This window comes from Euwallacea fornicatus, chromosome 30 (assembly GCF_040115645.1).
Source record: "Euwallacea fornicatus isolate EFF26 chromosome 30, ASM4011564v1, whole genome shotgun sequence".
Lineage (NCBI taxonomy): Eukaryota > Metazoa > Arthropoda > Insecta > Coleoptera > Curculionidae > Euwallacea > Euwallacea fornicatus.
In genome coordinates this window covers 709922-733937 of record NC_089570.1, presented here as the reverse complement: position 1 = coordinate 733937, position 24016 = coordinate 709922, and the positions used below count along the sequence as shown (strand labels likewise).

General features: G+C 38.7%; 5 protein-coding genes across 11 annotated transcripts; 3 read left to right on the top strand and 2 right to left on the bottom strand.

Moving 5' to 3' along the window:
• The first annotated feature begins 112 nt into the window (after positions 1–112).
• Positions 113–2065, top strand: LOC136347911 (transmembrane and ubiquitin-like domain-containing protein 1). The gene is made up of 6 exons (XM_066298329.1): positions 113–237; positions 305–444; positions 513–671; positions 964–1411; positions 1460–1783; positions 1845–2065. Exons 2-6 carry the CDS (start codon positions 375–377, stop codon positions 2023–2025), a joined length of 1182 nt encoding a protein of 393 aa, XP_066154426.1. The 5' UTR covers positions 113–237; positions 305–374; the 3' UTR covers positions 2026–2065.
• On the bottom strand, positions 2021–4114 carry LOC136347905 (U1 small nuclear ribonucleoprotein 70 kDa-like). The gene is made up of 3 exons (XM_066298316.1): positions 3832–4114; positions 3532–3781; positions 2021–3378 (listed from the first exon to the last, which is right to left on the bottom strand). The coding sequence occupies exons 1-3, from the start codon at positions 3989–3991 to the stop codon at positions 2088–2090; spliced, it is 1701 nt and encodes a 566-aa protein (XP_066154413.1). The 5' UTR covers positions 3992–4114; the 3' UTR covers positions 2021–2087.
• Positions 4115–4272: 158 nt separating this feature from the next.
• On the top strand, positions 4273–5792 carry LOC136347912 (N(4)-(Beta-N-acetylglucosaminyl)-L-asparaginase-like). The gene is made up of 5 exons (XM_066298330.1): positions 4273–4781; positions 4830–5055; positions 5107–5342; positions 5393–5500; positions 5549–5792. The coding sequence occupies exons 1-5, from the start codon at positions 4525–4527 to the stop codon at positions 5772–5774; spliced, it is 1053 nt and encodes a 350-aa protein (XP_066154427.1). The 5' UTR covers positions 4273–4524; the 3' UTR covers positions 5775–5792.
• On the bottom strand, positions 4924–8907 carry LOC136347901 (coiled-coil domain-containing protein 40-like). The gene is made up of 6 exons (XM_066298311.1): positions 8319–8907; positions 8068–8260; positions 7644–8012; positions 7432–7592; positions 6698–7376; positions 4924–6647 (listed from the first exon to the last, which is right to left on the bottom strand). The coding sequence occupies exons 1-6, from the start codon at positions 8718–8720 to the stop codon at positions 5815–5817; spliced, it is 2637 nt and encodes an 878-aa protein (XP_066154408.1). The 5' UTR covers positions 8721–8907; the 3' UTR covers positions 4924–5814.
• Positions 8908–10731: 1824 nt separating this feature from the next.
• Positions 10732–23947, top strand: fwd (phosphatidylinositol 4-kinase beta fwd). Of its 7 annotated transcripts, none has more exons than XM_066298556.1 (14): positions 10732–10944; positions 11025–11078; positions 13034–13298; positions 16719–16905; positions 16959–17336; positions 17388–17521; positions 19998–20223; positions 20278–20442; positions 20491–20721; positions 20775–21242; positions 21292–21473; positions 21522–21740; positions 21799–22052; positions 22120–23947. In XM_066298556.1, exons 3-14 carry the CDS (start codon positions 13132–13134, stop codon positions 22302–22304), a joined length of 2796 nt encoding a protein of 931 aa, XP_066154653.1. In that variant the 5' UTR covers positions 10732–10944; positions 11025–11078; positions 13034–13131; the 3' UTR covers positions 22305–23947. The 7 variants fall into 7 exon arrangements, with proteins under 7 accessions (XP_066154653.1, XP_066154655.1, XP_066154654.1 ...); XM_066298558.1 differs by having other exon boundaries at positions 10732–11078; positions 20775–20987; positions 21039–21242; positions 22099–23947; XM_066298557.1 differs by having other exon boundaries at positions 10732–11078; positions 20775–20987; positions 21039–21242; positions 22096–23947.
• Positions 23948–24016: the final 69 nt, after the last annotated feature.

Sequence of the window (24016 nt, the reverse complement as noted above, 5' to 3'; positions counted from 1 at the left end):
TGATTGAACACCCAGTGGCCATTTCTTATTAATTTCTTGATGTATTGATCAGTACTACTAATCTCATTTCATTCTACTGCTATTTGGTAAAGTGGGACAGATATGCATCACATTTGATTTGTTTTTGACATTGTCAAAGTGTTCTCAAATATTTATATAAAGTATTAAAACTCTCCTATTCAGAAGTTGCATTTTTTCCCATAAAAAAAGTACCACATTTAACTGTTAATTTATCTTGTAAGTAACTAAATTAAAATCCTAAATTGATACATGACACCCCATACATTTTTTTGATCCCTTTAAGGCGCATCCCCTTTTCAGCCTTCTGATATTCTCATTTAGTTCATAAATGAGTCCAAATTTTTCCTACGACAATGTCACTGATTGAAGGCATTGGAGACGAGGTTACCCAGTTCTTTCTTATTCTGTTTGCAGCAGTTGTTGGTGAGTGTGTGTATATACTCACTAGATAGGCACCAGAAGCAGGACTCTTTTGCCACCAAAACTTTCAGCCTACATTGCTTGGTGGTCAACTAGCACTACTGACCCAAGACAGGTTCGAACTGTCTTACTTTTAGATCGTCGGAGACATTCTGGAAGGTCCATACTACGTGTCCGGGTCCCACCCAGACGATTGACAAATTATACTGAGTCAATTACAATAACAGAGGGTATGTCTTATAGCGTTTTCGACTTACTGCTTAGGGGCCATCTGAGATATCTTGATGGGCAATTAATGTGTTTAAATTTAATGAGTCATCATGCAATAATTTGAGTTGTGTTTTTAACTTTCAGAAAAATTGCTCTCAAATCTAGTTTCAAATACACTCACCTGATTGAAAAATTGTTATACAGCAGTGTAACACAGATTATTCATGAAGCAATGACAGAATCAATTAGGAGCAATAAGCCGAAAACGCTATTAAACATCATCATTTGCATATCAAAAATGCATCTCCATAGGAAGTGCTGCAAATAGCTCTACATCTGTCCAAACAGAAATCACAGAAGAAGCTCCAGAGACAGCCACTCAGACCACCACTACAGAATCGCCAAACGAAAATCCATCTGTATCTAACATATGTGAGACTCATCCTCCTGAAGAGTCAGATGACAGTAGTAGTGTTAACACAGAATCATCATTGCAAGTGCAAACTTCAGACATGGAAGAAACTGATATTATTGAAACCATGGATGCAGATGCTCAGAGTCAGTTGAGGCAAAGGAGAATTGCCCACTTTGTGGGTGCTGTTGAGACACCTCAAACTTCATTTGTAACAGATTCAAAAGTGGCTCAGAAGCCTCAAGATTCACAAGAAGACAACACTATTACCATCAAACTTAAATATATTAATGATAATATTAGAGCTGTAGATGGTCGGCTAGAGGAGCTGTTAGGGGATTTTAAGAGGTCTTTTTTCGTTTACTTACAAAAAAAAAATTTAATTCCAACTTCTAGGAGGCATTTTGAAGGAGAATTAAATTCAAACAAAGAAGTAAAGCTTATTTTTAATGGTCATGTGTTGAAACAAAACCAACAAAGCCTGCAAAATTGTGGTCTCTTTGATAATTGTGTGGTGCACTGTTTGATTCATCAGAAAAGGCCTACTTTGGGGGACAGGGCACAAGAAAATGTCAATGAATCAGGGCCTCAGTTTCCCAGAAATAATAACTTCCCTCATATTGTAAATGTAAACAATAATAATCAAGGGATAGATTGGGATTTGGGCAACTTTTTGTTTGCCATAGTAAGTTTTATTTTGCTGACTGCCTGGTATTTCAGGTAAGTTGAGCGCCTATTCCTAAATATTATTACAAAATGCCATTTTTTTTTACTTTTTTAGATACGTTTACGCTCATCTTTATACAGTAACGGCAACGATAGGATTGATAATAATTACAGGTATATTTTCGATCGTATTAGTGGGAGCTTATTTGCCGAACGACGATTACCAACAACAGCCGAATACTAACCTGAGGATACGTGTTTCAAGGACTCAGCGAATAGAAGAGCAACAGCAATAGTAGAACATTTACTGTAATAATTACATTGTTATTAACATAACTGGACGTTTTTTTGCTCCACACTATCGCGAAGAATAATGTTTATCTGTATGCTCCAATTTTCCCCTTGAGGACTGATAGGATTGCTCTACATCATGGAAACTTTGCGTTCCCAAATAATCTCCTTTAAAACCCTGTTTTTGATGAGAGAATTGCTGATTATTTCCATCAAAATATCCACCTTTTTCCCTATCGAAATTGCGCAATAAAGAACCTTGTTGATGATTGCTAGCACCTTCAGTGCTCCTTTGAGATTCATACGTGGCATAACCATCTATACCATATTGCACCGTTGTCGTATCACTTACGGGATAATGGTAATTATGTAATTCTTGAGTGTTATCATATGAATTGACATACTGCAGACTGTTATAATATTGTTGACTATTTGGTGGTATTGTCAACTGGTCAAAGTTGTTGTGACTCTCATAGTTTTCTCTAGAAGTTCTTGTATGAACATCAGAAGGTCTCTTGTCAGGTGACCGTCTAGCACGCTCTCTTTTTGGTGAGTATTCAGGCCTGTTTCTGTTTCTATCTGGAGATCGAGGAATCCTTCTCTCTACAGGAGGTCGATAAGCTGGGGATCGAGGCCGAGGGGCCGCTCTTCCTCGATCTACTAGAGGAGATTGCCTTCGTCGAGGGAGCTTTGGAGGAGATCTCGATCTAGCATTGAAAGAGCCACGTTTGTTTAAAGGGGATCTACCATTATTCCTTGGTGGCGTTTGCAATCTTCTCCTTGGAGGTGATATTGGTGATCTCCGCCGTTTAATTATTGTTCTATTATCATTAAAACATTCTTTTGATTTCCTTGTTGATTTTGGAGATCTTTTTCTGTCGTTTCTTGAAGATTTCTCTCTAGAGCCTTTTCTATCAGTTCTGGGCTCTCGTTTATTGTCCAGTATTGGTGAGTTTGAGTTGAGTTTCTTAATGTTTGGTGGCAGTTTGTCTTCTTGCAAAGTACCATTTTCTCTTGATGGTGACTTAGTTTTAGAATTTTTTGGAGACTGACGTTTATTAGATTTTTCTTTAGATTTTGAACGCTCTCGTTTTTTAGTTTTGCCAGGAGAATTGGTATGATCTTTACTTGCAGATAAAGCATGTCTATGATTATCTCGGCTTTTGCCCCTGCGACGTCGCTCCTCCTCCTTACTTCGCCTTTCCCTCTCCTTCTGTCTTCTTTCTTCCTGTTCCTTTAGTTCTAAAGCTATTGGCTTTTTAAATGGTCGATCGCGTCCTCCAAATCGCAATTGCCCCGATTCTTTTTTACCCCCAAATCCTCCACCAAGCCTCCTCGGTTTCCAACCTTTTAGTAACCTGAAAAATATGTCTTTAGGATGGGTCTTTATTCCACAAATCTCTGGAATAATTAAGATATTTTAAATGATTGGTATCTACTACATTTTTTTAATGATCTGCCTTTTAAGGCTCTGAATACCTAATTTCTTTTAAAAAATATTCTTCACTTACCTTTCACATTCGAAGTCCACAAAAATGGCATTTCCATCAACCACATTTTTATTGGCAAGTCTGTAAGCATCTTCTGCCCCATTCTCTTCTTCATACTCAACAAAAGCATACCCTTTAGGCATGCCTGTCACAATATCTTTTACTAGTCTGAATCTCTTTAATTTTCCATACTTTGAAAATAATTCTTTGATGGTTTCTTTGGTTGTATTGTGGTTGAGACGACTGACAAATATTGTGCATTCTGGTCGCCCTGAAGAAATAATTTGAATATGCTACATTAAAATATTGGGTCCATTGTACCTTTAACAAATCTGTTGGGTCTGTATTCGCTGTTAATGGCACGGACTACAGCTCTATCATGAGGCTCACAGTCAGTTCCATCAATGGAGGCGCATTTTGTTGGGTCGTAAATTTTAGCAAATTTTGACCAATTTTTCAATGTATCATCCATTTTTATCATCCTACGTACACATTAAATTTACAGCAGTTAAATTTGCATATTTCATTTTTATTAATAATATTATAAAATTCAACATCAGGAATTTGAGGTTATATCTTTTTTGTTTATCCCTTAAGATATCGCCAAGGTCAAATTTAATTTCATTGATGAGACGGTACAAATGCAATATATTGTTGACTTTGTTTCTCTAATAGTATTAAAGTAGGATAAGACGTGTCCTTTACGAAATAAAAAAATCGAGTATATTTCTTTTTCTCCTTTCCTGTCATCCCTGATTTCATGGTTTGTTTTTATTTACATGTCACCTTCAAATAAATTAAATAATCATAATAATTATAAATCAAATATCGTTAATTAAAGTATTAACGCAAGTACTGTATGGACGTATTAATGAATAATAAAGATAAAATTCTATGATATTCAATCTGAGCGAAGCTACAATTTCTACTTATGACGGAAAAACTGAGAAAAATCGTCAATTTATAGTTCATTGTCACAACTTTTTATTGTAGATTTTTACCCAGTTTGATAAAATGTTTCTTTTTACATTCACAGTTTTTTTATTAATTTCAACTTGTCAAGCAGGGTTTCCTGTGGTAGTCAATACCTGGGCGTTTATAAAGGCCACCCAAAATGCCTGGACCACACTTCAGAACTCAAATCAGGCCATTGATGCCTTAATTGAGGGATGTCGCACCTGTCAAAGTTTACAATGTGACTTTACTGTGGGTTATGGCGGAAGCCCCGATGAAGAAGGAGAAACCACTCTTGATGCTCTAATTTTTGATGGGTAATCTTTAAAAAAAATTAAGACCCAATAAATATAACTTACTTTCAGAAATACAATGAATATGGGAGCTGTGGGAGGCATAAGGAATGTAAAAGATGCCATCGGGGTTGCAAGGAGGGTTCTTGAAAACACTGATCATTCCTTTTTAGTAGGGTCCCTTGCTGGAGATTTTGCTCATAAATTAGGCTTTCCTAATGAATCCTTAGAAACCAATTACTCTAAAGAACTTTACAACAAGTGGAAGAATACAAATTGCCAGCCAAACTTTTGGAGTGTAAGTTTTAGAATTACTGCATAACACTATCTAAAATCAAAGGTGTTTTAGAATGTGATTCCTGACTCCACAACAAGCTGTGGTCCATATGTCCCAAAGGGAGAGAACAGTAAATGTTCATTGAGACATAGATTTAGTGATCCTCTGTTAACCAATGAGGTGCGCACTGAGGAATTTGGTGTCTTTAACACTGAAAATCATGACACAATTGGAATGATTGTGATCAATAGTGAGAGTCACATAGTAGCTGGAACTTCAACAAATGGGGCTAACCATAAAATCCCAGGGTATTGGTCATTTTATCAGAAAAAATCCTAAATAACTCTTTGATTAATAGGCGCGTGGGAGATTCTCCAATTCCTGGTGCGGGAGCTTATGCAGATGCAGAAGTAGGAGCAGCCACAGCCACTGGAGATGGCGACGTTATGATGCGCTTCCTTCCCAGGTGTGTTCTCAAAACTATTTAGAAGAATTTCACTAAATTTTAGAACAGCTTTTTAGCGGTGGAACTAATGCGACAAGGAGCAACCCCTACTGAGGCAGCACAAGTTGCTGTTGATCGCATAGCTATAAAATTTCCCACATTCTTTGGAGGTATTATTGCAGTCAATAAAAATGGCTCCATAGGGGCTGCCTGTAATGGTATGGAGAAATTTCCTTATTCAGTAATGAACTCAACAACTAAAGCGCCTGTTATTGAATATGCTATTTGCCAATAATATAGATTTTATCAAAAACATTTAGTTTTCATTGGTAACCCTAAGCATCAAGATACTGTGTGTACTCAGTGAGCTTCAAGGTGTTGTATAGTCTCGAAAATTCATGTTGATGATTCGGGAAATCCGACTTTAAGTTCATCACAACATTGGAAAGCTTGTTATTCAAATCCTTTTGAATAGCATGTTCCTCTCGCATATTTTCTCTCTTAGTGTGCAAAAATGGCGTTCTATGCAACACCAAATCCCTGTATACATTCAATTGGCGCTGCGTCATCACCAAGAGTTCAAACTTGAGTTGTCTACTAGTTTTGCGCTTTTCAATTTGCTTCTTCAAAGTTTTGAGGTGGCTTTCGCAAAGATTAATGTCGTTTTTGTTGTTCTCGATGTCTTGCTCGATGAGCAGTCTCTGTCTTGAAATCGTCGTTAATTTGTCGTTGGTGTTCTTCATTTCACCCTCCATTTTCCTAATTTTATTCCGAATATCGTCCATCTTCCTCGTGTAGTTGATGCGCATTTTCTGCTCGCTGGTTTTGGAGCGAGACTGTCGAGCTTCAGCCACCATGAAAATAGCATCTCTACGGGATACACAATGCTCTAAGTCTTTAACTAGCTTCTCCTGGGCTTTCTTCAGACCGCTATAAATAACATTCATCCTTTGTATTTCCTGCTTCATGTTGGCGATGTCGCTAGTCTGACCCTTGTTCCCTCTGATTTCCTCTTTGGTTTGTCTGGTGAGTTTAATTTTCTTTTCCCATTCCAGGGCCTCCCTGTTTAATTCTATTAAATTCTGGCTTAAACTTGCCTTTTCCTCTTCGATGTCCGCAATTTCTGCCTCGATTTCTAAGCACTCCAACTCAGAGTCCTTAAGCTTTCCTGTGCGTAAAAAAATAATCTATGTTTTTTATTGCTGCTGTTGCACTTACCATCGTACTGCGACTGCAAATGATAATTGGACTTATCCAAATTGGCTTTTCGATCCCTTTTTTTATATAAACTATTGCATAGCACCATCGTCTGGTTTTGCAAATTGCTGATTTTATGCAAAACCTGCTCCTCCTGCTTCTTGTAGTTCTCTAGTTCGTTGCTGACTTTCAAATTTTTCTGGATCAAAATCATATTTTGCTTCTTCAGAAGATTGAGCTGGTACAGCTGCTCCTGCCGCTCCTGTGACACGCGCAACAAGTTTTTCTGCTCACGTAGCCAGAAAGCCTGCAGGAATTTAATGCAGTCCTGCGTCTCCAGAACTTGCTTCTCCAGGGTGCTCATACGTAGCTCTTGGGGAGAAATCGGTACTTTCACCTGCATTTTCTCCAGGGTTTTCTCGTATTTGCTGTTTAAGACTGTGATATGACGTTGCTTTTCCCAGAACAACACTTGATGGTGGTCTTTTTCTATTTGAATACGTTCTGATTCGCCCTCTAAATCATTTTTCTGCTTCTCAATATCGCTCAACGCCTTTTGATTCTCCTCGTTTTGGGACCTTTGGGTCTCGATCTCGAACAATGATTTGGTTTGTTTGTTTCGGGCTTCGTTCATGATGATTTCCAGGTCTTTACGTTTTTCCCTTTCTGCGCTCAAGTTCCGGTATAAGTTATCAGCGACCTAAAAACACATCTCAGTAATTTTTCGAAGATTTGAAAAAACGCAGTTTAATTACCGAGTTGTTGACGGCTTGATTCTCTAAATTTTCCAAGAGAGTTTTCTCTAATTCGTATTTTCTTGCGTAAATTTTATTAAAATCTTTGATGATTCGTTTCAGCTGCATCTCCTTCACACGGATCTCGTCCTTCGTTCTCACAATGTCTCTATCAGTTTGGTCTGCAAGAAATTGTCATAGATATGAACTTTAAAACTCACAATCAAGCTTACCAATAACCACTTGCATTTCCCCGATGTTTCTCGCATATTCATTATACTTCTTCATCTCCTCATTTAGCTGCAACTTGTCACAGTTGAGGTTTGCCTCCGTCCTTTTTTTGGTCATCAGTAATCGCTGATTCTCGTTCATTTCTTTTCTGGTCAGCTTCTTCACTCGATTAATTTCGCATACGGCGCTTTTAATCTTTTCGTGCACCTTCATTTCCTCTGTCCTCAAGCACTGAATTATGCGATCTCTACTCCCAATTGCCACCACCACTGAATTCCAGGAATGTATCAAACAACGATATTCCGCTTGAAGGGCCTCCAAATTAGTATTGCCTAAAGCCACTGTTTGCTTCAATTCTTCCCGTTCCGTCTCTGGAATGAATATTTATTCGATAGAAAAGGGATTTTCTGTGGCCATCGACAGTACCTTTTAATATAATCTGCATGTTAATCGTCTCAACTTCGGCCTCTAAGTTCCAAATTAAATGCATAATTTTGTAAATTTGAGCGTCTTGTTGGCGCTTTTCTTCCGAGAGTCTCAAATTGTCTTTTCGGGTTTTTTCGGCAATTCTTTGATTAACTGTGATGTTGGACTCGATCCTCGACTCCCATTGAGACACCTCAAGATAAGTCAAAATTAGTGACTTTACATGAACAGCGGATCTAACTAATACTTACTTGGTTGATCAACAAATTTACTGAATTGATTTCGTTTTGCAGCTCCAATTTCGACCTTTCAGCAGCAATAAGCCTTTCCCTCAACTCCTTATACCTTCCTTTGTCTTCTTGCAGCTGATTTTCAATTTCCTGTCGTGCTGCAGATATTGTTTGAACTTCATTCACCAATTCGTCAAGGGTTTTCTGTTGCCTGCAAACGATTTGCTGGAGTTCGTACACTTGAACCCCTAACTGACCCTTTTCATCACTTTTCTTCTTGGTCTCGGCTTCGTATTCGAAGATTTCGTTTTTCAATCTATTGATTTGGGACAAGTAGTTCTCTTTTAAAGCCTCTTGAAACCGCTTTAGGAGCGGATGATCGGGATCGAGCACCGTCCTTTCTTCTTCAGTTTTAGCAGCCATCAGCCCTTAATTTGTGGTAAAGAGATCGAAAAGGAAACACGTTGAATGTAGTTGGTTCGACTGATGAAATTGCAGATTTGTTTAAGGCACATGTTTAATCGATAAGTTTGTCCTGTAAGGGAGTATTCGTCACAACTAAGTGAATCAGAGCCATGTTACCGGAAAACCCACACTCCCACTTTTAAAAAATAGCCGAGAACCTAATAGAGCATAATTAGCTTAATTTCCATTTATGCATATGCATAGTATGGCTTCCACTAATTAACAGAAACCGTCGTAATTGTACTAAGCACTTCGTAATGAAACCAACCAGTGTTATAATGAAATTACTTAAAACCATTATAGTCAGCAATGTTGAAATTGTTCTGGGGGCATTCACCGTGCCCATGTATTAATGGAAAGTCCTGTGCTCAACCAAAACTCTCCAAAACTCTCCAAAAAACAGCAACTTTCTTACTGAAACGCTCACACTCACGTAGTAATTAATAGGAGACCTAAACACCATTACCCTGAATGTTTAAAATTTCAGCTCGTTACCGAGATGATTTGTTATAACTGACCTAAATTTAATTAGATATGGAATTTTAATTACCTACATTAGTTCGCACTGCTAACACATTTGGTTTTCTTTCCATTACGATGCGGCTGTACGCAACAAACCTATTAGTAGATACATTTACGTAAATTTTTTTTTATACAATTCATAGCGGAAAAGTTTAGTTTTCGTAGGATGAACCTTTTATGAATTATTGGTAGCGGATAAAGGAGATGTAAACCCTTGATAGTCCGATGAAAACACGTGATAAACGCTTCACGTAAATTTTTCCTTCTAAATAATGCAACCGGGGTGAACAAGGAATACTACAGCCAAACTAGTGCCTGTAATCAATTACTCCGCTCGTACTAAAAATACGAACCACCCCATTACGGTGTATCACGTGCGATGTCTAAACAATTTCAACTATATCTATCAGCATCGGAGAAGTGCTGTTCTGGGGTTGACTTATCATGGGGTGATAGAAATGCGTATGTTCACTCATATGACTAATTATCAATAGATCGATGCTTTTGGTTGTCTGAGATACCGGAAAATCGTTTAAAATTGTATCGTTTATTTGTGTATGAAAATATAATTTGTGCAAATCACACTGACCCTGCCAAACCTGCTTGAACTAGGGAGCTAAGTTTGTAAGCATATTGTTAAAGTATGTAATTGCTTCCAAGATTTGACATTAACTCATGTTCTCTTGCATCTTTAGGTAGGTAATGAGTCTGATGTGCGTTCATAATGTTTTCAAGGCGGAATAATTGCAGGATTTTTTTATTTTAAAAATAAATCCGCAGTTCAAGGTGGTCTGTTAAATGGCGCCTTGAACTATTTTATCTGGCATCAGCTCTACATTTTTAGCCCATTTCCCATTCTGTTATCGGCCATTGTTCGGTTCCAGTCATGGCGTTTCCGGGCGTGTTGCTTATTCCATTTCAGATTTTTAGCGAGAATAAGTACCTGTGTTTTTTGATGCCGAAGAACTTAGCTTTTATTAGGTTATTAGTAAAATTATCCATAATTTAAAGAGAAAGATATTTCCGTACCTAATATGCAGTTTCAATATAAAGACTTACAAATTAATCTTGAATTGATGAAGAACCCTCTAAATAATTGCTTAAAATTCCACTTCCCCCGTAATACACTATTTAACTACTTTTCAATTAGCTCTCGTAATGTAAATTACATGAATCAGAAATTTGCAACATTGCCACGTTTTTTGTTAAAAATTTCCGAGCCCTTCCTTTTTATTGGTTTTATTTCTACAATTGCATATCATACAATTAAATTTCATATTTTTAAAACTTCCTTTAACTACATTAAAAAACGAAAAAGTTTTTGATAAAATAATAAAAAAACCAAATAATCTCTGTGAAGCTAAGGAAAAAAAGATGCATATATCAATAATAATTGTACAATATGGCAATGTCGCTTGTCCCAGTTTATTTCCAATTTCCATCCACTCGGGGCGTTGCAGTCGCAGCCTGTCGGTCTCCATGTCACAACATGGCGTCTTACCGCGTTCGTAGAATGTTTCCGTGTTTATTCATCTGACATTGTTCGCATAATCCCCTAAAACTAAATAGGAAATCGACGTATTAGTGTCTTTATTGTTTGTTCACATAAATCAGTGTTCGCCCCATCGTTGGTCGCGCTAAAAACCGCAACATTTGGAAGGTATTGTGACGTTCCGACTGTATTTTTTTCAAGGATCCCAAAGCTCGACATATAGAAAGTTAATTATACGCTTATTTTAGTAATTTTCCATATTTTCGAAACAAGTGTGGATGGTTTTGACCACGAGAAGTAAGGTGCGTTTGGGGTATTAGGGTAGCTCTGCTTTTGTGGGGTTGATTGGGGTTTTTTGGCACACCCTTGCATAGCAAACAGGCCTATTTGGGATTGCTGTTGTAGACTTTTGAATATACAATAAGATTTTTTTTTACTTGTCTTTTCCTGCCTTTGTCTTGGTTTTGTATTTATTTGTAGTTTTAGTGAAGCCTTGACCGTTGTTTGAGCTCCTCATGTAGTTTCTGTAGAGCATCATTTGAGTTCCTTATTGAGCCTTATACGAAACTTTAACGGAGCTTGACATTCATCAGGATCAATTCAACTGGTTATACCTTATTTTTAAAATTTCTTGTTCTGAACTTTACCCCTTTTTGTCCATATGACTTAAAGTTCCTAATGCTATTTCTCAGATTAATTGCTTAATCAGATTCTAAAGGAATCATGTTTATTTTAAACCCTGATTCTTGGTTATTTATCTAACCAGTACTTAAAACATTTGTTAACTGGAGTTTGGAGAATTTACCTGAAGTACTCAAGGGGAATGACCCTTTCAGATGAGGCAGGGACCTGAGGAGAGTAAAAGAGGGTTGAATGGGGGGTTAAATGCCTTAACCATGTTCTAGAATGAGTTAGAACAACAATTCTAATTTCATCTCTAAGTCGCAACATACCCTAAATAAGATTTATCTGTAATTGAAGAGTTGTGTTAGGTTCTGTTTCTCTTAGGGACAATTTTCCTCCACCATAAGGCTTAAGCTGAGGTTAGACAGTATTATGTCAAATAGAGCTCCAATTTGAGAATTGGGTTTCCTCCCGAGAATGTCGTTCTTTTGTTGCTACTACAATGTACTAATTGCTTTAGGGGTTTTAAGCATGAGAGTTCCCAAAGGGTTCACTTTCAAATCATTAGATTTTTTTATTTTTAACGAGAGAAAAACTTAGTCTATATTAGATATCCAGGATATGCGGTGTATTTTTTTTGTTTGGTACTCTCTTCCCTTTGCTCCTTATTATTCAATAGTTTGAATTTTGAAAAGTTTTTAACTGCAAATAATTTAGTAAATAGATTCCTGCACTTTAAATGGCGTTTGCCTAGTGTTTTTGTGGAGATGTTTTCAGTCCTTATCACCTAAAATGCTTCGTGGTTTAAATTTATTTATCATAAGTGTAGTCCCTTCTAATACATAGCCATTCTAAAAATTAAAGTAAAAAATACTGGATTTCCTTGGGTTACATGAAGGATACCCCAAATTTAAGGGCTTATTTTTTGTTTCGCATTGGCGCATATGAGTAAAATTAATTTTATTATTGTTTTGTATTATTTGCCCTTGTAATGCCCCAGCCGGCTTAAGCCTTTCTTGAAGAAATTAGCAGCAATAATTTAAAACATAAAAAGCAGTCGTTTTGCACCTTTTTCTTTATTAAAAATAATTAATTAGGTTTTAAGCTCCTGCTCCTTTTCAGAAAACTCAGTTCCCGTTTTAAATAGGCTTTGAATATAGTTTTTTGTGCCGCTCTTGGCCTTTCTTCATCCAGAGCATTAGGTAATTTTCAAGATGAAACCGAACATAATTCCCATTCAGCATCCAAACCATATTGTCAGTATCGGTAACAGGTACTGGAAACTGGTTGTTATGACAAGGCCACATTCTAATTTACAAGGTAGTCCAGGCTAAAACCAGCGTTAATTGGCTTCTCACTAGCATCAATTTGCATCCGAAATATCACGCTTTTGTTTATTTATGTGTATTATATCACTGCCCGTAAAAGCCCTGCCAATCACTACACCAATTTCTGGCACTTACTCATACTCTGACCTTATCAGCCTGTAAGTGGAAAATATTCCAAACATAGCCAATCCAAGATTTGGTTCAAGGGTTTCAATCAAATCCACTTTGAGCCTTCTTAGTGCGCACCTCGATTAAATTAACACTCGACACGTTCAAAACAATCAATGAATGTATGAATTTCTCAGATCCCTCGATCCATCTACGAGCCTCATGGCGGTTGCGATATACAACGCAGAGCACAAGACAATGATTGAGGAGGGCGGGAGGTAGTTGAGGGTCCGCAATGAGTACTGGGACGACGTTCCCTCAGCCGGTGTTGAGGAGGCCCAAAATCGGGGGCTACAGGGATGCAGTGCCTGCAGTGCATGGGAAGGGGGCTGCTGTTAGTGGACCACAAGGAAACCGGGGAAGACTCAGTAATCATCAGAGGAATTTGAGCTTGGATTTCAGGTAAGATGTGGCGTTTAATGGAGAATTGTTTCAATGATATAAGACGTGAAGGGAGAAGGTGCTACCCACGTCGCCTTCAAGGTTTGCATGCAGGGATCATCTGACCAGTTTGTGACCTCATTTGAGATAAAATTAATTAGTCACTGTTTTCTCACATAGAACATGAATTAGACGGTCGTGTTGCATTGTAAGTTCGATGTTCCGCTTTTGAACCTAAAAGAATTCCTTCCAGACAAATCGGCTTAAGAGAGAAACGTTTCTCGTAGGTTCCCGTTCTGTTGCACCTCTAATCTTCTATACCCAATGCGTGAACACGTGTTTCAGTATGTTGATTTGCTTTCTATACACGTTCATGAATCTCTTGCGACTCTCTTCAGAATGCGGGCTTTTGCTTCTATTGGCCGCACAAAGCCTTAACATATAAACATAAATCAAAATAGGTTTGAAACAGGGGACCCGCATGCCACGATAATTTAATAGTAACGGTCCCCTTTGATACAGCCTTTTTATGAAAAGCTTAATGGTCCCGTCTGAATTTCTGGCGGTCTTATTTATAACAGTGAGCTTTGTCTGCCTGAACTTTTTTCCCAATCTGGCAACCCCGCTGCACCTACAACTAAGGATTTCAATGGCCTCCCTTAAGCGTTAAGAAGATACCGCGCCGTTGCCAGTAGTTTGGTTCTGTCCCGAAATTAGGCACACTTATTGGTGCTGAGACGAGGCAGGAAAGCGGTGATACCGCCTCGTTAAACCGATGAATGTCGCATTTAGCTAATTGAAAACCTTTTGAGATGAATTCCCAATCCCAAGGACGATTTGACCTTATTAGTATCGATTGATTTGATTGCAGCTGAATGCAACTTCCTCTTTTATTTTTTCAAGCTATTTTTTGCGTCAGCAATTCGTTTTGCAATTATCTGCCGGCTCATGCAATTAGATGCAGATCTGCCTGGGTTTTCTAGTAATAAATAGGCGATTGTCGTTCTATGAACGAGCTGGGATTCTTCGCAGTATTCTCTTACGTTGGTTTGCTAGCGGAATCATGGGTTACGCAGTTTGCCCAAGAATATGAATTATATTGTTCTGCAACTGCGCCTACAACGTAGAATTCCTCTGTATATCTGTTAAGAGGCAAAAATTCCTGTTGATTATAGCAAAGTCGTTCCCATTGTTGGCTTAACGTAATTGACGTATTCAGCGTTATCTTAATTATCAATTTAAAGCCCCCTTTAGTCTATCATTTGTTATGTTGTTTATAGTTACACCTCGACAGTTATCGAAAACGCGAGTTTTGTCATAATTTTCCTGCAAATCTAAAATTTAAATTGTGATTTGTACAAAACAAATTTTCACTTTTCGTCTCGGCAGGCTGAATGAAAGTAGACCTGCAACGCCGTAGAAAGCTGCTGGTACTAGGTACCATCGCTGCAATTTCCTGCCCGTTCTTTGATACAGTTTTCTGCGTATTTTTCAAACCTTGCAATTAGTCCTTATTGACGTAAAGTGTTATCAGCTCGATTATTGTTAATAACGGGTCTCGGTCGGAACTCAAAAACTGATCGAAATCGCCGGGAGAAAAAGTCACATTGGAAGCTTTTTGAATGAGTCTGGTTCATAAAAATGAGCGGATGATTCACAAAATCGGCAAAACAGACACTACAAACTTAAATTTGTTACACTCAAGTACATTTATTTTCGTTTTGGTCGCTTCGCATGGTCTCGTCTGTTTGTGGTGTATGTATCGTTACCGTCAAGTGGACTTTCTTAGCCAGCGGGAATTTTGTTTTCGCCACGGTATTCGAGAACGGTGTTTTCTGTGGCTAATTTTCGATTATTCGCGTATCGTGCTCAGAAAAGCGCCAACTTCCGTCGCCATTCTGTCAGGAATGAACTGTTTTTGATAATACGATAAATCCGAATAGGAACAGATTTATGGCACCTGTCCGGCCGCTTCCTTATTTTAAATACAGAAATAAAACAAAGTCTAATTTATAAACATTAGGTGTGTGCATTACGTGAGTCAATTCCCAAGCCAGATGCGCACGTTTCCTTAGACCGGACAGTCTCGTTATTAGGAAAAAAATATTCTGTTGGTATTGTTGAGCGTTGCGCATTGCGAAAACTATAGCAATTATCAGTGCTGTAGTATTAACAATTTGCCCATCAGTTTGAGCTTATCTAGGCCGGACTTCGCAACAAATTAATCCGATCCATTGGTGCTCTAAAGAGCCTCGCATACCAAATTACATCTCGACGGCAATATAAAAGCTTAATCAGATGCGTTAAGCTTTTACTTCCTTCAGAGAAAGGGAGAACATCTCCAGTGGACACATTCAATTTTAGCCAGGCACAATGCGTTTGTTTAGACAATAAAATCTTATTGTGATATTAATTACCGATGGCCTCGTTAGTTTTGAGGGGATTGTTTAACCAGATGTAATGCCTTTGTAACACTTTCTCTGATAGATGAAACCGCGGAGGACTACACGGACTAATTAGCGCAATAAAAATTGTCCAGAGGTCCGTTCAGTAGTCCTGCATCGAGAATTTACACACAACTATCACGGTTGGCGATAGTGATGGAATGCGCGCCAACGCCATATTAATTAAATGGAATGCAGAAAATGTCTGTGGTGCGTAAATGGAAATGAAACGGCCGGGTGTTTAGTGTTAAATTAAAATTGCCAGCGTGGTATAGTCGATTCGTCGAAATTACATGACTTAAGGGACATCCTGTGTACTTACACTTAAATCAGTTCCAGTCTAGGGCACATACTGGTGAAAGAAGGTCATGGGAACTAAAATGGAGCGCACACACATAGCCGGTGCATTGCTCACTTAATGCACCAGAATCGCCGAAGTGTAAAGTACCAATAAATAAAAATGAAGTTGAACGCCCTCAGGATACTCCATGGGCGTGTCGGCGTTTTTAAATAGAACACACGAAAATAAGAGACATTTAGGGTGCTCGAACTGAGACATGTTGATTTTTAGTCTTTCATTCAATGTGTATGTGTGACTGGCTGACAAACCACAAAGGTTTCTCTTTCATGAAACAGTGAAATGTATAGGCATATGTGGGTTTTTTTCGGTGCAGAGAGAGAAAGCTGTTTAAGTTTGGAGATTTGTTGATTGTAATTGTTAAGACAATCAATGGGGTATTGTTTGTTTTGAGGTTCAGGACCATCTACGTCCGCGGCTAAGAAAAAGAACATGCAAAATAAGCATTGCAACAAGTTTGTGGATGAATTTGTATATTGGAACGTGGGTGGCAGTGTCTTTACGTTGCCCGTGCAGGGCAACAATCATATGCTTCACACAGTTGCGTTCCAAATTTTTATTATAGTCCTCTAGCGCAATAAGGGTATATTTCTATTGAAGTCATTTAACTGAAATTGCGATTTTTCAACACCGTTACAGGTCCATGGGTATCTTGCTGCCCCCCGTGGCTCAACTGACCGCCGGTCCCGCTTCCCACCTCACCCTCCACCACCGGAATAGGTCCCTAGACTCAGCCCTCCAGAAAATTCCCGAGGTGGACGTCACTCCTAGCCCTGAATGCGAGAATGTGGCTGTCACCACTTTATGCGACAGCGTCCGACATCAGGTGAGTCCTATTTTGATTAAATCACTTTTGACTGTCATAAAACGATTTCGCAGAATTCCTCGGCCAAACAACGAGACGAACTGGCGTCCCTCGGCTCGGACGACAGCGGCATTATTTGCGGTTCGGACACCAGCGACACCACGAGGGAATCCAGCGTGGAGCACCTGTCCAACGAGAGCCGCGAAAGCTTAGATGACTTAGACAAACCAGTACCGAAGTGCCAAAATAAATCCGCAGGTTCCCCGAGGACTAGAGACAGTCTTACGTGTACTATAAGTGTAAATAGTAGTGAAAGTGATGAGAGTGATTGTAAGGAGGAGGACGGGCAACGGCCCCCTCCGAAGAGTTCGGGAATGCTGAGATTGTTGGAGAGCAAAGTCTTCGACGTGTCCATGGCCATGCATTATTTGTTCAACAGCAAAGAGCCGGGAGTAAGTGCTCCCATTTAGTGGTACTTCCGTCTGATTTGAGGACGTTTTCAGGTACTCTGCTACATCGTCAACAAACTATTCACGTTCAACGATCAGGAAGTGGATTTTTATCTGCCGCAGCTCGTCTGCATGTACATCGAAATGCACGAGGTTGCCGAGGTGATACACCGATACCTGGTGTATCGGTAAGTGTGGAAATTCATCCCTGGAATTTAGCATTTTACAACATCGCCTTTTTTTTTTGTTTGAAACAAAGATGTCACTGATATATTTTTTCCTATCACAATACGACTGTATCGTTTCATTACACGATAACCGCGTAAGTAACAAAAATAATAATTGTTTCTAATTGATACAGAATTCAAACGTCATTCATGTCTAATTATCTCTCTGACCTTGATACTTGGTTTGATATTGACATTGTCGAATACTAATGATTACACAGAGAGTTTTACCTGGTAAATTAGTAACGCATAAATAACCAAAAACTCAGAAATTCATTGTCCAGCGTAAGGATGTTTACCTGGAATGTTGTTCATTCGAAAATTCGTGATTAGATCCGTGAAATTTCCTAAGAGAAAACTAAGTTTGGTAACTTGGCGCTGAATAAATGACGGCGATTCCATGTGTTTTTTCCTTGTCACACTCACATGATACCTAAGCCGCTCGGCCATACCATGGAGACAATTGAATGTCGCTTTGTAGCTAGTTACAGGCGGATTGGATGTTGCAGGGGTCTGAGCCCTCTGCCAAAGGTTTTACATCCAAGTTGCGACGTCATGTATTATGATCTACAGTTCTGCGTCACAATTGCGGCCCGAATTTAAATATTTGAATCTTTTTATTGTGGTTTTTCAATTGAATCTATTGAATCCAGATTCGATAGCGCTGTAAATATTTATTATTGTATTTTTCTAGAACCGCCCACGAGTACATTCAAACGAGTGGAGATAAATTGATAAAGCATTTTATTAGCGGCCACCATATAGCCCAAAAATAGTACTGATGGCTTAAGTAGATCCAAGCAGCCGCGTCTGCTTAATATCATCTAACATCAGATACAAAACTAAAATGTCAAGGAACAAGGATACTATTTATCTTTGTGCATCAGATAGAATCCAGAGCCAGGCTTCCAAATGAAATATCCTATTTGAGAACAAACACGCTTCGGTCCGGATTAGTTCGATTTGGCCGCGGTTCTTTTCACAAACCGGGAATCTACGGCCTATTTTTTTGGGCTAGTGATCAACGAGGAGAAACAATTAATGATAAAAATCCTCCATGTTCGCTCCAATAACGCCTACTTTTGTGCGACACGTTAATCTCACATGGGAATAAAAGAATAAATATACATTCAATCGTCTGCAGCGAAATGGCAACAAAGCTACGTTCTTTTGTCAAAATAACACAGCTGGTATATGTGAGTGCGATGCTGCCACGCTGACAAATTTTTCGAACCTTTTGGCTTATTTTTTCCACTGATTTCCTCAAGGAAACAATCTAAATTAACTTGTCTCAGTGTTTGTTTTGGTCGTTAACGATGTCAAATTTGCAACGCCTCATTCCGGTGCCTCTCTGTTATCGTAGGAAGCGCATTTCATGGCTATTTAATTTCATTGCTGCTATTTTAAAATCTTCCAATTAAAAGCCCAAACATTCAGTTATAAAGCATATGTACTCTTGGGTAATTTATTTTTATTGGGAAATCGACGCCTGCGATGTTTGTAATATCCTGTAAAGCGCTAAGCATAGCCAATCAGCCACTTATCTAAATATTTTTTAATTTGGCAACGGCTAAATTTCGCTTATTATTGTTTATAAAAAAAGGATTTTGATTCCCACGAGTAGTTTTTGTTTTTTTGGAAATACTAAATGTCGATGCGGACGTTTTAATATGAAAAGAAAGTTTATAGCGAATAAGCCACAATAATCGCTCCACGAAACAAAGTTGATACACAATAACTCCATCGTTTGGAGCTTTCAGACGGGAGTTCTGTCCCACCCTTCGCTTATGATACGCCTCGTTCCCATTTCGCGATAATAAATGACATGTAGGAGAGCCAAGTAAAATGTAAACCGCATTTTAGCCTTTCTGGCCCATCATTATGACGCCGCGCCCCATTTCCTGATTCCTGGGCGAAGACGTAAATTGGGTCGTTTCAAAAAACGTAATCTAGGCGGGGGCCGTTTCAAGCTTTGGGCCTTCGATTTCCGTTTCGTTTCACTATATTTAGATGCACAGTTTTTGGCGAAAACGTTTGTTATGTTTTTTTTTCAAAACTTTACAAAGTTTCACGTTACCTTTCCTGCCCGTGTAAATATGCTCGAACTAAATAGTTTTCACACCTTGCCCCAGATTTTTGGTTATCTGAATCAACAATGTTCACTGAGTCAATATACCCGCAAGGTAGGTTTAGACGGATTCAGGTTAATTCTGATTGCAACGTAAATAGCTGTTCGGGGGATTGAGAGTTTGAAAATTCAGTCTAAAAACTAAAAACCCTTGTCCATTTGGCAACATGGCATTAAATTGTGGTGGCCATTTTCCTTTCTCTTTGTCACGATCATATTACATATTGGCCATGTTATTATGACAAGCGAACATCACGTAGTTGTCATTTTGTTACGATTTTAATCGTGGATGATCGTTTTTATTTCCAGATGTCGCCTATCCATTGATTTTTCTCTGAAGTGCGCTTGGTTACTGCATGCGTACAGTACCAACGCTACTGTTCCCTCAAAAAAGAAACCGCACGGCATTAAGCTGCGCAACTTAATACTCTCCGAAGAGCTAAGGCCCAAAGGTCAGGCCTCATCGCCTCAAGACAGGATGACTCTCTCGTTAACTTTAACCGTTCCTTCCAAGAAGTCGCACCAAAGATCGCAGGTTTGATGCCAATTATTCCACAAAATCATTGTTTTAACTAAAAGTTCAATCAAGAGCGATGCTTCCGCTTTATTGGGGTCAATCGAGCCGCGATCCGCGAAACTGAGTCTCGGGGACTTGAGCTCTGGCAGAGCCTTTGAGAACGGCTGTGTATGTTTTGAAAGCAGACGCAGTTTGGTGAACGATCTTAGGGGAGAAAAGACTGAATGCACCTGTTCTGTAAGTGAAAATTTTGTAAATCAGAAAGGAACTAATAGCAGGTGATAGGCTCCAAGACTGAGGCCGGAGTTGGAGTTCATGCAAGCGCTCATCTTAATCGGAAAACTGCTCAGTTCGATACCAACTAAAGAGGCCAAGACTACGAGACTTGTAGCCGAGCTTACTACTTTAAATCTCAATCTACCCGCCAGGGTTTGGCTGCCCTTGAACACGGAATCGCCTCATTTTGTAGTGAGGATTCCTCCGCAAGTAGCTGCCGTCTTAAATTCCAAAGACAAGGTTTGACTGACTATAAAATTAATTGGGAAGAAGCACCTAATATGGATTTATAGGCTCCGTATATTGTTTACATCGAAGTAGTGGAGGTGGAGGATATCTACACGTCCTCAGTCCCTAGTAAAATCATGTCTACTTTAAGGCATACAAAATCTGAGGAGAATTTAAAGCACGACTCGATCTCTTTGTCGGCTTTCAGTGTATGCGGTAGTTGCTATGAAGACAACGATACCGAGTGGAGCCAGGAGGATGATGAAATATCTCAGCAGGTTCGTATACCTCTCCATGTCTCCGTACAGCTGCAATATAGTAAATTCCAGTACACTCAAATGAAGAAGACAGTGGATAGAGACACGATATCGCAGATGAGTCAGGATTCCAGCGATTCAAGCGTTCCTGCAGTGTCGATTCCCGCTAGCGAGATCCGAAGGAGGTTGTCAGATTTCTTCCACGAGGAAAAAAACAAACAATTTACTCATGATCCTGAGGACCCCTCTGCTGCAGTTTTAAAGGAGCCCTGGCAGGTAAGTGTTAGTTTTCAAAGGGGGGTTTGTATTAATTTTCGTTGTATAGGACAAAGAAACTCGCATTCGGGAGACCTCGCCGTACGGCCATTTGGCCACTTGGAAGCTGCTTTCATGTATCGTAAAATGCGGCGATGATTTGCGGCAAGAGTTAATGGCCTTTCAGCTTTTGTCCGTGTTTCAGAAGATTTGGGAAATGGAGCATGTCTCTTTATGGATTCACCCCTATAGGTATATTTCTTAGTACAAGTAACGCGTTGTCTCTAATATTTTTTATAGGATATTAGTGTTGTCAGATGATAGCGGCTTAATAGAACCGATTTTGAATACAGTGTCCTTGCACCAAATTAAAAAACATTGTCAACTATCTCTGCTCCAATATTTCAAAAAGGAATTCGGACCTGAAACTTCTGAAGCTTTCCTCACGGCGCAGAAAAACTTTGTGCAAAGCTGTGCGGCATATTGCCTAATTTGCTACCTGATTCAAGTCAAAGATCGGTGAGAGAAACACATAAATGTTCCCTGAAGTCTAATATAGTAATTCTTTCGCGTGCAGGCATAACGGGAATATTCTCTTGAAAAGCGACGGGCATTTGATCCACATTGACTTCGGCTTTATCCTCTCCACGTCGCCAAAGAATTTGGGCTTCGAAAAATCGCCCTTTAAGCTAACGCACGAGTTTGTGGAAGTGATGGGCGGTGAGCATTCTGACATGTTCGCTTATTTCAAGATTTTGATTCTGCAAGGCCTGGTCGCTGCCCGCAAGCATCATGGAACCATAATAGATTTAGTGGAAATTATGAGATCCAGTAAGTTGAGAGCCACCAGCAAGTTTATTGCTTAAAGGTGCAGAAGAGACGTTTTTGAATGTTGCAGGCAACCAACTTCCCTGTTTCAAATCCGGAGCTCCGACAGTACAAAACTTGCGCAACCGGTTCCACATGAACCTGACTGAGGACCAGCTTCAGATGGAGGTGAATCGCATGGTCGAGGGAAGTATCCACTCTCTGTCGACCAAGTTGTATGACGGGTTTCAGTATTTTACCAACGGGATACTATAGCTTTGCGATAATTTCCAAGAATGCGTGGTTTAGTGACTTTCGAGCTCTAGTGTCGGGCTGAGTGAACAGAAGAAAACTTTGAACCCAGTGACATTGTACAAATGGTTTCTTTTCCAAAAAAAAAACTTCAAGAAATTCCTGTTTACCAGGTTTTAAGGACAAATATATGAAATACTTTCACACAAATACTCGTTTGTAATCATCATTATTTAACGTTTTTTTATAAATTAAATTTAGGTATGTTTGAAGAAGGTACAGGGTTCTATAGCTTCCTTGTAATCTTTTTACCACGAGACCAAATGGACTGAGCCATCTCCGAAACATTTTATATTCGTTTTAAGTGTGTGTTTAATTTCGTTGTATTAAATGCTCAAGGTAGATTTATGTGGCTCGTCTTCTAGTAGATGAGTCAAAGATTTAGATAGGTTTTGATACTCAGTGTGAATATTATTTGCCTTAATTTGAGGAAGACCATGAGCGTGTGAGTGTGATAAACAAGCTTCAGAGATCTAATTTGTAGCCAATTTTGAAAGTGGACACATTTAAAAAATCACCGAAAGTACTGGTTTTTTGATTATAGTTTGGGAATATACGCAAGGTGTCATTAGGGGCGAATTTTTAATTTAATGCAACATTTGTTTGGAACATAATAAGAACAGATCTTTGTCAAGGGGAAGACACATACGATTGTTCATTTACTACAATATTTGATATTTTTATACGAGGTGTCCCGGGTTCCGAGAAACGGAAGCCAGAAATCGCATCCATCATTGTCATTTATTTGAACTACACAAGACACATTATTGAGAGATTCTAGGGCTGATTCAACAACGAGGGCCAATAATCGCTCATCACAAACACCAGTGCCACCATCATTATGTTCGTTGTTTTTTAGGGAGAATATATCTAAGGTACTTTGGCCCTCTAATTACTGTTAAAGTAATTCTCTCGTAGTCACCTTTTTCCTACGGTCCTAAAGACATTTATTTGAATCGATATAGGTAATCTCTTGCATTCATAAAGGTTGTTTTGAGGCATTTGTTGATGTGTATTTGTTGAGCAATTTAACGTACTCTATTCTAATGTAACAATGTATATAAAGTCTCCTATCTCTTAGCGTAACGTAATATAATATAACTGACAAGTATCCATCCATTTTATATGCCTGTATTAACGAAGGAAAGTTAATAGGATAAATTTGTTAAAATAAATATCTGTAATTGTCGCGGTTCTGTGAAATCATCACTCACGTGCGCATTTAGGAAATTTCTAGTCTTTCTTTGATGGATTATTAGGCGAAAATTGTTTAATTGCGTTATTAATTTTGCTCCTCTAACCATTTTATCGATATCTATTTTTAAAAGCGACTATATGCAAAAGACTGATAGTCACTCGTCATTGCAGATGTAGAAAATGTTTGTAATTCATTGGTTTAAACCACCTCTTAAATCAAAACTATCTATGATATATGTTCAATTTTTTTTACATTTAGGGTAATGTTAAATGGTCAATCTTCCTTTATATACTTCGACGACGTTGTAGTTTACAAAGAAAGATTGATGTGGATATTGATACGTGTCTTGAGAGAAGATTTAAGTATGATATGTATCTATTTACCAATAAAAAGGAAAATTTAATACAAACGATGGAGTTCATTTATTTCAGTCATCTTCCACTGAAGTTAATAAAAAGTGACGCTAAAAAAAATAGGA